The sequence below is a fragment of the Equus asinus genome, chromosome 24 (genome assembly GCF_041296235.1).
Source record: "Equus asinus isolate D_3611 breed Donkey chromosome 24, EquAss-T2T_v2, whole genome shotgun sequence".
Lineage (NCBI taxonomy): Eukaryota > Metazoa > Chordata > Mammalia > Perissodactyla > Equidae > Equus > Equus asinus.
In genome coordinates this window covers 22,210,328-22,223,809 of record NC_091813.1, presented here as the reverse complement: position 1 = coordinate 22,223,809, position 13,482 = coordinate 22,210,328, and the positions used below count along the sequence as shown (strand labels likewise).

The following is a 13,482-nucleotide window of genomic DNA, read 5'->3' as shown; positions in this document are numbered from 1 at the left end:
TAAGTGCCTGCCTGGAGCATTAAGCCAAAGGGACAGAGTAAAACGGAATCCTTCAGGAAACAATCACAGTTCGTCTGAACCTTCTTTCTTTTTACATCTGCTTTAATTAAAAAGACAGAAAACAAAGATGCAACTTATTTCTAATTAAATAACGAGGTATGCATAATCCACATTTTCTGCCCATCAAGATATTTTAAAAGGATTTACCATTTGTGACTTGTTCGTTTATTTCAACCAAGCCTTTCCCCACCTCTGAAAAAAAAAGAAAATCTTGCCTATTATTGATGGTACCAATTTATGTAGCTCCTTTTTCTTTAAAAAATTTTTATCGAACATGCTTCAAAGTCTCCTTACTTTGTAAGAAAAATCTATCAGCTATAAGGTACAAATGTGCCTTATAGGTCACCATTGAGTCACGCGTGGCAGCAAAATTGATGACACATATATTAATGCTGCAAACCGAATAGTTATTGAAAGGGGGAAGTTACAATTGAGGGTCAAATAGCTGTGTTATCCTAAAATCTTGCCACTTTAAATAGAAATTTATTGGACATTTTAATAGCTTTTTCAATCGAAAGATTTATCAAGTGCTTAAATTTTTTAAGTATTTTTCTAACTTTCTTCAAATGAAACTTGTAAAGGATAAATGAAGGGTGTTTTCTGCCAAGACCTTTGTTGAGTAGCAAAGTATATTGACAACCAAAATAAATTTTAAAAAATGGATTACTTCTAGGTTTCTAGGATCAATAATACATAATGGTAGTAAGGAACAGTGTTTAAAACAAGTACAATTAAAGTGATGAGACTTTTTTTTCATTTCTCCAATATTCCCTTACACTTAGTAGATTTATATAGCACCTATCTTCCAAGGCACTCAGAATGCCTTATAAGCTTATAGACTTAGAGTATTAGGACTGTACAAGAGCAATTGTTTTTAACAGTAATATTTTTTACCTTAAAAATGTTCTATTGCCATGTATTGGAGAATAGCAAGGAGTGACGTGATAGGAAAAAGAGCAGTGGCAAGTTGGGGAGTCCATACAAAGGAAGAAGCAAGGAGATGAAAAAGCAGCAAGAAATCATAACTTCAAAAAAGCCATCCGGCCAACAAGCAAAAGCTCGGCTTCACATTATCACAGATTTTGCTTCAGCGAGCTGATGATGAGATAAGCTGGACTAATGAATCCACCGCTTTCCTGGATCTTAGACAAAGCTCAGTTTTTAACTGCTAGATTATCACAGGATGAAGAAGAAATAATTCCTCTGAATAGACTCTATAGATATTGAATCAGTTGTTCTCCACACTATGAGCAGAACTACCAATAAAAGTCCATCAGTAGTTTCTAAGATGGTGTGCTCTTATTTATTAGATGATTTCACTATTTTTGTCAGACTAATATTCTTACCATTCTTAGGAAATGATGGCAGCCAGCCAGTTTATGAATTCCTGGTGAACACTTAGAATGTTTAATGGAATACTAAGCACCTTATATGTAACCTTTTCTCAGGTAATTGTAGGATCTGAAGCATAACCCATAAATAATGAATACTATAATATTTCATAAATGAGCCCTATGAAACTTAATATAGTTAAAACTTCCTATTCTGAGTATACAGTCTAAACAAGAGATTCATATATTTTTAACCATATTTTGAAAACTTCTGAATTTAATGCAAAGAAGGAATAAGCAAAGATTTCTAGAACCTAAAGTACTATCTAATCCTATTTCACTTATTAAAATATGGAAATGTAAATTTTATTTCAAATATAAAACCCAGCAGAACATAATCAATTTAAAAGGAAAGGAGGCCCTAAGACTTACTGATACAAGTTTAGTTAAGCAATAATGGCTAAATTATTTATAGAATAATTTAAATTATTAACAGAATTTGCCTTTAACCTTAATTGGCAAATAATAAACTCTGAAAAAAAGAAAATAATGTCTATTATTAATAATATCAACTGAGTAACTAATTGCTTTTATTTACACATAAATGTGATTTATTCTTCACAAAGGAGTATATACTAACATAGAGCTTAGCGAAAATCAAAATATCCCCAAATTCTTAAATACTTATCTGAACATAAGAACCTATGATTAGTTGAGATACTTGTTTATGGACAAAGACATGTATCTATGGTTATTTCCTCAAATTCATATCCTCCCATGACAATTTTTTAAACAAATTAGCTGGGTCTCTGAATAACTATCGAGCAGTATGTTCCATTTTAAATGTTTAAAAAAAATATTCTCAAGAAAATTTAAGTTCCAATTTACATTATGATCTCAGGAAATTTTTTAAATTTATATTTTAAAATTGATTTTAGAATATTCTATGTTTTTAAGACATTTCATTTTCATACCTTTATTTGCATTATATTTGTTTCATAGTCTGCTCTAAAGACCCACAGAACAATTTCCTATGGGAAGCTTTATTAAGTAAATAATTTTGTCCTATCCTAACAACTTAGCCTAGAAAAATCCATAAACTGTGAACCATTTATCATACAGAACTCTTCCTTCTTACCAACTTCATAGTGCTCTTACAAAATTGTTTCATAAATAGAATTAACTTTGGGATCATGAGAAATCTATTCACATGAATATTCAAATTCTCTATTTAAATCCTAAAAGGATCCACAATTTCAAAACTATCTGCAAAGTCTGTTTCTATAAGACATTGCTCTAGTTTCATTCTAAGCTATAAGTAATACTTTAATTATCATCCGAACCACGATCATTCAATATCATTGTCCCTAATCCTTTTTCCAAGCAGCAAACTTAACACAACTGTAATTCTTTTAAGAATCTTTATTGAATTTTTTTTTAACAATTTAGTCTGTTGGATCTCAATGCAGTTTATAAAAAAACTTCAGTATAGTTTCATATAAACTGCAATCAAAAAAGTAATTTACTTTGTCAAAGAAGTTATCTGAAGTTGCAAGTTATTTTTTTGTAATATGCAGAACAGTAAAATGTAAGCATGCTCTCGGATGCAGGTGCTCCCGTGTACTACGGAGTTACTTTGAAGAGCTTGCTAAGGTCTGCAGGCAGTTTAGGGGATGCAATCATTTTCTCCACAATTCTGGTACATGAGAATAAAACTGATATTTATGAATAAAATATTTTTCTCAAAAAAGTTGAGGCAGCTTTTGTTGAATGCTATCTGCAGGGGTACACTTGCTACACCTTGAACTGTACTAAGAGAAACAGCCAGCCAGGAGTCCATATTCATGCTGAAAATTGAAAAATCCCTCCACACGTGTTGAGGAGTTCCAAGAAAAGGAAGAGGGTAAAACACTATGCACAGTTGTTCATCCACACCAAGAACTTTACATAACAAGGGAGCCAACTCCTCTCACGGCTTTCAGTCAAGGTCAGTGGTGTCTCTAGCGGAGGGTGCAGGTGGAGCAAGCCCAGGACGGGATAAAGCTGAAGTCTACATCTCATGCATAGTTGTCCTTGTCTGGTCCTCGAATGTTTCTCAGACATCCGAATTAGAACTGAGGTTTGTTAACCTGGGGTCCGCATTGATTTCGTATCTGTAATGATACCCTTCCATGTGATCTCTGCAGGCGTCTCTGATGTTATGCATCCACTTTTTTATCCCCTTGCGGTTCAAATACAAAACGAGCAGGAAAATGGCACCTATCAGGGCTAAGACAATACCTAGGAAGACGTAAGAAGTCTGCAAGGATGGTGGAAGGATAGGGTCACAGTCCAGGTCGGAGCTGTTGAGTTCCAAGAGGACCCGATTCCTCATTTTTTCCGGGAAGGCACAGGTGAGCCTGGCTTTGCCCTGCACTACCTCTGTCTCCTTGAGCCAGGCCACCATGTCCACCATGTGGCAGTCGCACACCCAGGGATTGTTGTCCAGGAAGACCCTGACGTGGGGCAGGCCTTGCAACTCTGCCAGCGTGCCGTTGTGGAGGACCTTGAGGGCGTTGTCCTCCAGGTGGAGGCTTTCTAAGTGTGTCAGGTTGCGGAAGGACACGTGGGTCAGGCTCACCAGGGAGTTGTCGCGCAGGTCCAGGTGCCTGAGGCCAGGCAGGTGGGCCAGGAGGTCCCGGGGCAGGTAGAGGAGGTGGTTGCTGGCCAGCTCCAGGCGGCGGAGGCCGCGCAGCGCGTGGCCCGCTCGCAGGGCGGTCGCCACTATGCCCTCGAAGCTCCGGTTCTGCAGCTCTTTGGCAGGGGGCACGATGTGGTTGAGCATCAGTTCCAGCAGGGGGCTGGGGGCCGAGACGCTGGCGTTGCTGCCCGAGAAGGCGAAGGGGCTGAGGCGGGCCAGCGGGTTGTGGCTGAGGTCGAGCTGGCGCAGGCTGGGCAGATGCTCGAAGGCGCCGGCGCGCACCTCCTCCAGGCGGCTGCCGCTGAGGTTGAGCGCCGCCAGCTCGGCCAGCGGCGGCCGGCGGGCGAAGGCGGCGGCGGGGAGCACGGCCAGCTGGGCGCCGGTGAGGAAGAGGTTGCGCACGTAGGGGGGCAGCTCGGCGGGCACCTCGGTCAGGTTGCGGTTGACGCACTTGACGGTGCGCGCCGCCTCGGAGCACTCGCACGGTGGGGGGCATCGGCCGGGCGGCGGCGGCGGGGCGGACGCGGCGGAGGCCGGGGACGGCGCCGGGGAGGTGGAGGAGGCCGCCGAGGGGGTGAGCGCGGGCGAGGAGACCCAGCCCAGGAGCAGCAGCGCCAGGCGCGCCAGCCGCAGCCGCCCGTCCCCGGCGGCGGGGCCCCGGGAGCGCCCCCCAGGCATCGCGGCGCGGGTCTCCCCGGAGCCGGGCTGGGACGGCGCCCGCTCCGAAGGCTCGGGAGCTGGGCCCGGAGGGCGTGGGCCGGCCGGAAAAGTCTGGAGGAAACTTTCCTCTCGTGGGAACGAGGAGAAGCGCCGCAGCCGGAACTTGGCTAACCCCCTCGCCACCGGGCGTCCCCCTCCCGGGGCCGACTCCCCCGCCCCTTCCCTCCAGCAAGTACGCACGGCAGCCCGGGACGCTCGGCTCCGCGCTCCTCCTCCTGCTCCTCTTCCTGCCGCCGCCCCCGGGTGGCACCTCCTCGCCTCTTTTGTTGGCGCCTCACGCGGGATCCGCTGCGCGACCTGGGACAAGCAGGAGAAAAGCGTGAGGAGCGGCTGCAGCCGCAGCTCCCCGAGTGCACGAACTGCCTCTCCAAACCGAGTCGTCCCCACTCTGTCCCCAAGCCCTCCCTCCGTAAACCCATCAGGGCCTCGCCTCGCCCAGTCCCACGCACGTCCTCACGCGGGAGAGGGGCGCGATCCGAGACAAGGAGCGCCAAGTTGCCCTCTGCCCCGGCCCCCACTATATATACCCTTCCAGCTCCCGCCCTCCTCTCCCGACCAGACTCGTCCCCCGCCTTTAACTTCTCGCTTAATCCCCAGCGCCTTGCCGACCAAACTTCTCACTCTCCCAGCTCCTTCCCCCACCGCCTCCGCGGGCGACCTGCCTTCCGGGGCCTCCGCCCCCGCCGGACCTATCCTCCGGGTCCCGGTTAGGATGAGAGGGAAGTTTCAGGTTACACGAGTCTTCTGATCTCTTTTAGTACCATCTTGGATTAGCAGGAAGTGGAGACCCTTACAGCTGTCGCCCCTCAGCTCGCGCCCCCACCAACCCCTCAGATCCCAGAGGGGCTTCAAGGCATCTCCAAACGGGAGGGGAGGGCCGCGCACACAGCGGCGGTGGGACCCCGGACCTGCGCTGCTCTCCCGCCCGAGGATGGGGGGAGCCCTGGAGCCGCCTCCCGGTTCTCGCCTTCACCGCTAGCTCCCCACCACTCACCTCCGCGCCCGCCACCTTCCGACCCAACTCCGAGTCCCACCAGAGTCGCGGCGACTTCCCGGCTCGGCGCAGCGGGCGCCGACTCTCCTCGCACCCCAGCCCCTGGCCCAACCTCCGCAGCTGGGAAAAACCAACCTGGGGGACGGGGGAGGGCCGGGCTTACGGGAGGGGCTTCTCCGGCCGCGAGGCCCAACCTGGGCAGCCCTCAGCAGGGAGATTTAAGAAAGGAGGCTGGGGGATCTGGGGTGCGCACCTCCTCTTGCTGGAAACTAACGAGGAATGTGCTGGAAAAGGTGAGGGAATCCCTTTCTCTCCCCCCTCTCCGGCATCCTTTGGTGGTTCCTCATTTTGCATACTCTATTTGCCAGGGACAGGAACGACACGGCTGGTGAATCTTGTGGAATTCACCCTCATTGGGGGCACCTATGGCAGTAACGAGATAGATTTAGGCGTGACTGGCCGAGCAGCGTGAAGCAGGAGCATAAATAAATGAGCTGAAAATGTACAGCGGCAGCAGCCCAACGCCCAGCAGGCTGCAAGGGAGCTTCAGAAAGTCTTCCCACCGAAATGATACCTTAGGTTGCCAACTTCGGATTTAGGTGTAATTAATGGGTCCCCACCTGTCCCGACCCCGCACTTCGTGGATAGTTAGGGAACTTGTGAAGGGAGAGAGCCAACTTGAAGAAGAAGAAGAAAAGATTCGGGGAGAGGGGATTCATTCTTGATTCATTAGCTTTTCCCCTCCGCAAATTAAAAGCAGAGGGAAGAAAACGGCAGCCAAAGCATCCTAGAGACAAAAGCAACGACCTGAGTCACCAGGAAAGCGGACCTGCCTCGCGCACCAGATGTGGCAGCGTTGTGACAGTGCAAGTCACCTAAGCTGAGAGAGCTCCCCGGGTTGGGGGTGGGGGGGAGGCCTCCAAGGGAGAGCTGAAGTTTGGTCCTAAAGTCTATCGCCCCAGGCAGTGCCCGACAGTCCGGGGAGGTGGAGAGGATGGAGCTGGGCAAAGGGACAGATTGAATGATTACTGGGAGGTCTGTGATACCAGAGGGGTTTGGGGTCCTGAAAGCTCGATGGTTGCGCTCTCTAGACAGATCTAGTAATATAAAAAGGATCAAATAAGGAATGCTGAAGCTTGTGCCTGGGACATGTGCCCTTAGTGTGAAGAAGGGCCCCAACTCTCAAGTGGATTCCTGATTACTTTTGTGGAAAGAGAGTCTGCAGAGCCAACAGCAAAAAGGGCCCAGACGAGACCTCGAGGGGTTAGAAACTCAGATTTGTGCAAAAAGCCAGTTTTGTTGATTAGCATCTTCAGTACGTTTTTCTAACTCCCTTTTTCTTATTTTTAAAAGCGTTTTGCAACAAGAACGTGAAACACTTTGAACAAAGAATCTGAAAAGCTGTAGTCACGTTCTGTATCCCGACCGTGTCTAGATTTATCTAACCACACGGCTTAAAATCCATAGAACTTTGTACACAGCCAATTTTACTATATGATAATTTTTAAAACGAAGTTAATTACTCATAGGAAAAAATTGTAGTAATGCTCTAGCATGACATTAATTCTGGTTCTGACCCAAAGAACAACTGCTCTGTTAAGGAGAATGTGAAGCACTTTAGAATTTAGAAAGATAATATATATGTCCTCATCTGATCCTCAAATCAACTCAGCAGCAGAGATATCATCAGTATTATTGTCTTGTTGCTGTTATTGGTGGTGTTATTCTACTTTACAAATGAAAAAACTGGGGCTGTGAGCTATAATACCTAGCATTGACGGGGCCGTCTTACTTGCCCAGCCCCGTGCTCATCACTTTACAGAAATTATCTCCTTTATTCTTCACATCGGTACTCAAGTAGGTCCTCTCGCTCCAGTTTTACAGAGGAGAAAATTGAGGCAAAAATTCATTCTATAATTTGTTTGAATGAGTGGTGGAGGTGGTGACCAGGCCCAGATTTGTCTGCTTCTCATATGTACCCCACAGTCCACCTCCAGGCGAGTTTGTGCAAAGTCCCACTCTCTCCACTTAGGCAGAACTGAAGCCACTCTCTGGCACTCTCTCTCTTTCTCATCTCCCTCTACCTTTCTGCAGCTGGCACTTGGTTATGGCTGCCGAATCAGGACCCAGAAATTTGGGGTCATTTCTAGCTCCACCACTTACTTACTTTGTGACTTCTGTATACTTCTGCTTAATCTGTGAAATAGGGCCACTAATAGAACATTAAGCCATTTCCATGAGAATTGAGATAAAGTATGTAACACATTTAGCATAATTGCCTGTTATTACTGTGTGCTCCTCAATTACTCTCCCTCTCGCCATTTAGCCATTTATTGTGCACCCACGGTCTCTCTGTAACTATGTGATTGGAGTACAAAGATGAATAGTGTAAGGTCTCCTTAAAGTAGAGTTGCCAGATTTAGCGAATAAAAATACGGACACCTAGTTAAATTTGAATTTCAGATAAACAATGAATACTTTTGTGGTATAAGTATGTCCTGTGCAATGTTTGGGATGTATTTATACTAAAAAAAAATTCATTGTTTACCTGAAATTCTAATTTAACTGGACATCCTGTATTTGATCTGGCAACAAAGGAACTCGTAACCTGGTGGAAGAAACAGACACAAAAATAAAAGCTTTAAGGGCAGAACATCAAATGTAGTTTGATGTTTGTATCTTTACAATCTCCTCTCTCTTTGTATATATTTTACTTTGTTTCTGCTAATTCTATATGAATGGGATCATAGTATATGTATTATTCATAATTTTTCTTATTTTAAAACCACTGTATATCGTTGTGCGTCCATATATATAGGTATGCCTTCTTCTTTTTTAAAGGCTCCAAAATATTCTATACTGTGGATTGTTATACAACGTTTTTTTAACTGCCCTATTGAAAGACATTTAGATCAGTAACTACTTTTTAAAGAAGTTTCCTTCAAGTGAGAAAAGCTTACTAGGATCAGTTCTATTTTGATTGTCTTAAGCATTTAATTATCCTAAATTATCATGCTTGCCTTACTCCTGACAGCTTGAAAATTTTTTTGTGCCTGATGCTATTTACATGCTCTAAAGCAGGACAGAGGATTTCAGAGCACATTTTTTTCCCCGTTTATTCTTCCATTCCAAAATGAAATAAAAGAAGGATCTGAATGTCCTAATGGAGAAGAACCAATTTAGTGTATTTCTATAGGTCACTTTGTAGCCTCCAGGAAAATCTCTGCACCATCATTTATTTAGCAGATTGTTTCTACAGGAACCATTTTTCTCCTAATGAGCCAATGGAAAGTCATTAGTAAATTATTGAAATATTACTGCTAAATCCTGGGAAGGCAAGGAATAATGTAGTATAAAATAAAATTTAAAAATGGTGGGTGATTATGGCCAACCTTGTGGTAACTACCAGAGAGAAGCCGTGTGGTCTAGGATGGACAAACATCAAGATTATTTAAGACTAGTTAATTTTGATCTCTGCCTTAAATTAGCAAAGGTGTGATAAAGGTGAACACGCTTAAATCTGAAAAATATCAAAAACAAATCAATTATTGGTGACCATCAAGCACATATGTCATAAAACCAGGAACCAACACTTAAAACCAGAAAATCAACTTGAGGGTCAATTTGGGGGGGGGAGGAAGTTATACATTCAGGGAAAATATAATTTTTAAAAATTGTTAATGATTAAAAAGTAAACTCTTCTCATGAGCTGATTTCAAATCACTTTAGAAAGAAATGGGTTTCTTGTCTGAGATAGATGAACTAAATTGAGCAAAATATTAACTAGGGAATGGGTCAAAAGTGACATATTTGTCTTATGAATCAGTACAATGAGGGTTGGAGCTAGTAAAAGGAAAATATAATAAGGGCGTTTCAAAATTAATTGGAGATTAAATACTGAGGAAAGAAAGCTAAAAGATTGGATTAATTAAACTGTCTGGAAATACGTGATTCTTCAAGGAGGAGAAAACATGAAAAGGTAAATAAAAACAAGTATATAGTAATCTGCAGAACTCTCTAAATATCTAACATTACAGGATCACTCAACTTTAAAAGTGTTTCACTTTCTAAGTCCTTACCACTTGCGCTCCACCTATGCAGTGTTCTTGGGACGCAAAGGTAGATGGGGTAAAAAATCCCTACGGGTCAGCTAACTCACGGTCTGGTGGCGCAGGCAGACTATCTAACGGGTACAAAGCATATGGTAAGTGCAAGGGTCAGGGGTGGAGTGGGGAGATTGGGGAAGGGTCCACTGGGGAAGTGATGCCTGAATTGCATTTTGAATTACTAGTAAGAACTTGGCAGTCAAAAGATCGGCAAATTGGTGAAAAGTCTCAGAGAACTTGTTCATTTCTAGAGACTACATGGGGAAGAACACAGCACACACTGGAGGGAATGGTACAAGATCACACTGAAATATGGTGGGATCAGAGCACTGCCCTCCGTTCTAGAAACTTTGGCTTCATCTCTAGTTGGGGGAGCCTCTGAAGGTATTCAGCAGGAGAATGACAGGATCAGAGGTGCGTTTGAGATCACCTTTGCCATCTGTTTGAAGGGTGAATTATAGGCGGAGAAGACCGAGGCGGAGGAGAAAAGTTGGGAGACCTAAGTGATAGATGATGAAAAGCCAAACTAAAGCAGTGGTAAAGATTGACACATCAGACTCAGATTATACAGTGTTCTCAGGAGGGTGGCACTGCCCCTAGTGGGCATTTTGGATATTTGCGGAAGCATTTTCTGGTTGTCACAATGGTGGGGGAGAGCTGCTGGCCTTTAGTGTGTATAGGCCAGGGATAGCAGACATCCTGTAATTAGAGGGACAAACCATGCAGTGAAAAATTATCCTGCTTCCCACATGACTTTCAAATATCCGTCTAGACAGTCTTGTAGATGAAAAGCCTGATTATAATTATCTCAGCCCAGAAAGAACTCCATTTTACATTTAAACTGCAAATACTTATAGTATGGTTTTAATATACACTGAATTTTCCAGGAATGCAGCGACCGTATTTCACTGAGGGAAGAATATATGTTGTTTTCTTTGGAACTTTACCAAAATTTTATCTCTGATCGCTATGCCACTCATGCTATTTGAATCTCGAATAAAACCCAACTATATCCATTTGCATTTGTAGTTATTGCACTTACAGTGATTCTTATTCCAAAATGTCTAATATGAAGAAAAATTATTTTCAATATTCACTTGAATATTGGCCTAATTTCTCTTAAATCCAGCCTGTTTATAAGTAGATGTAAGTATATTACCACTGCATTAGGTTTTCTGGTAGTTTTACCCAAACATTTATGTTATACTACATGTTATTTACTATTATTCTACTTTTATTTATCCTTTATATTGTAGTTAATGTACATTTTAAAATTTATATGTGAAATTACGTTTAATATAAAGAGGGGACTTTATAAAATATTCATTTTAAAAAACAAACATTGGCTTTAAAAAGGCTGAAAACAGCCTGTACAGATATTTAAGATGTAGAATCTGTAAATCTTAGTGACATTCATAATGGGGGGGAGAATACAGACATTTGTAATTCTAAAAATTGTAACATTATAGATAACTTTTATATTATAAGTGATGTCCAAGAGAAATTCGAATAAGTCTAGATTGAAGAGTCAAATTTGACTGTAAGGAAGCTGAAAAATACCTAAAGGGTAGAACAGTGAATTTATTCATTTAAAGAAGAACCTGGCTTATCTGGTTGAAATTATTGTCTTTTCAAAGGAAATTGTTATAAATATTTAAATTAGCCAAGTTATCTAATAGCTTTTTTGTAATGTAAATTAATTCAACTTTGAAGGTGACATTGAAGATTTTTCATTTCTCTGTTCCTTGCCCAAACTGGGTTCTAAATCAAAACTGAAATCCAGCCAAGAAATGGGAGCAGTTGCAGTTGTAGTCACTATCCAAATTCAATTAATTTCAATTAAATTTAATACAGTTCAATAAATGTTTATTAATGTGCTTTTTTGTGGTATTTACTTTGTCTTCCAAACAGACGCACCTCCAAAGCTAGAAATTTTCCTGAAAAAAATGTCTAATCCTCGCACAATGACAGGTGATCTATTGCATGTCCAGGGCAGAGGTTCAGCAGAAAGCTTGGATACATGACCCAGCCTTCTCTAATCTATTTTATAAGTCTTATCCAGTGAGCTAAAGTACATAGGTCAATAAGTTGCCTGCTAGTACTGCTTGAAATATTCAAAGCCAACAAGTGAATATTTATCAAATTTAGTTTAGATCCCCATATAAAAGCCCAGGAAGAGAGGACTAAAAATATTGTTTATTTTGGAACAGAAATTTATCACATTACTTTGATGATGAAGTAAATTGGAAGTTAAAAAGTTTAACTAGGGAAGCAAAGTCAAGCTACTGTCAAGTCGTATGGTCTGAACAGTGCAGGTTATGGTAGTATAAAGGAGTAGGTGCGGAGTGCGTGCCGAAGGATACCTATACTGAACCTGAATCAAAGCCTGCTGGAGGAATGTGTGACATCAGGAGGCACTTTAACCTAGGAAATAGTGGTGTGGTGACGTTTCAAAGGGATGATATTCAAAATAGTTTACAACCAGTATGGTGCAGACAATGACCAATCAGTGTTTAATAATCAGACGGGGCGCCACCTGTAAACAACCAGTAGGGCTTTGTTGGTGCAAGCTGCCTAAATACAAGGATATATATGATATATATATAGAGAGAGAGGTTTCTGATAATCTTGGCAACCACCCTCTACAGTATGGGCAATCACTCTAAAATTGTTCTATAGCTTCCAAGTTTTCCCATAAGGAATTGAAAGCTTCTTTAAAATGAGAAAATAACCAGTAGCTGTGAATAAACTAAGTTTATTCATTATTTGTTGAGTAAATATTTTTGGAGTGTATGATGAGTTCTTCTAGGTACCGTACTGAGACAAGGGCCCTATTTTCATGGAAACTTATTGTTTTCACTAGTTTATTAAATCAATTAACTCAAGTGCAGAAATCTAGTTTTCTTTTTTGAGTTAAAGTATTTTCTTATTAGATATAGAAAACACATATTCAACAGCAGAGAATAGTGTAACAAGATCCTGTGTACTTCTACTCAGCTTTGCAAATCCTAATATTTGGGTTTTTTTTCAATTCTCTTTTCCATATAATTAAAGTGTACAATTTGGTGAGTTTTGACCTTTGTATACACCCTTGAAACCATCATTACAATCAGGAAAATGAATATATTCATCACTCCCAAAAGTTTCCTCATGACCTTTCATAATCCCTCCATTCACATGACACCCCCAGTCTGACTCACCCCCAAGCAACCATTAACTTGATTTCTGCCACTATACATTAGTTTGAATTCTCTAGAACTTTAGATAAATGGAATCGTACAGTATGTGCTCTTTTTTATCTGACTTCTTTCACTCAACATAATTAATTTGAGATTTATCTGTGTTATGAGTGTCAGTAATTCGTTCCCTTTTTATTTTCCTGTTTCCATAGTATGGATATAGGACATTTTGTTTATCCCTTTACCTGTTGATACACACTGGACTGTTTCCAGTTTGGGTCTATCTCATGTAGAGCTGTGTTAAACATTCATGTTCAAATCTTCATGTGGACATATACTTTCATTTCTCTTGAGTAAATATCAAGAGGTAGAATGGTTAAGTCATATGGTAGATTAATTTTTAACTTTTTCA

General features: G+C 42.1%; 1 protein-coding gene across 3 annotated transcripts; it reads right to left on the bottom strand.

The window, feature by feature from the left end:
• Nucleotides 1–2,798: 2,798 nt before the first annotated feature.
• On the bottom strand, nt 2,799–5,917 carry TPBG (trophoblast glycoprotein). 3 transcript variants are annotated; one of them, XM_044757452.2, is made up of 2 exons: nt 5,786–5,917; nt 2,799–5,088 (listed from the first exon to the last, which is right to left on the bottom strand). In XM_044757452.2, exon 2 carries the CDS (start codon nt 4,747–4,749, stop codon nt 3,487–3,489), a length of 1,263 nt encoding a protein of 420 aa, XP_044613387.1. In that variant the 5' UTR covers nt 4,750–5,088; nt 5,786–5,917; the 3' UTR covers nt 2,799–3,486. The 3 variants fall into 3 exon arrangements, with proteins under 3 accessions (XP_044613387.1, XP_070352515.1, XP_070352516.1); XM_070496414.1 differs by lacking the exon at nt 5,786–5,917 and adding an exon at nt 5,454–5,711; XM_070496415.1 differs by lacking the exon at nt 5,786–5,917 and adding an exon at nt 5,319–5,423.
• Nucleotides 5,918–13,482: the final 7,565 nt, after the last annotated feature.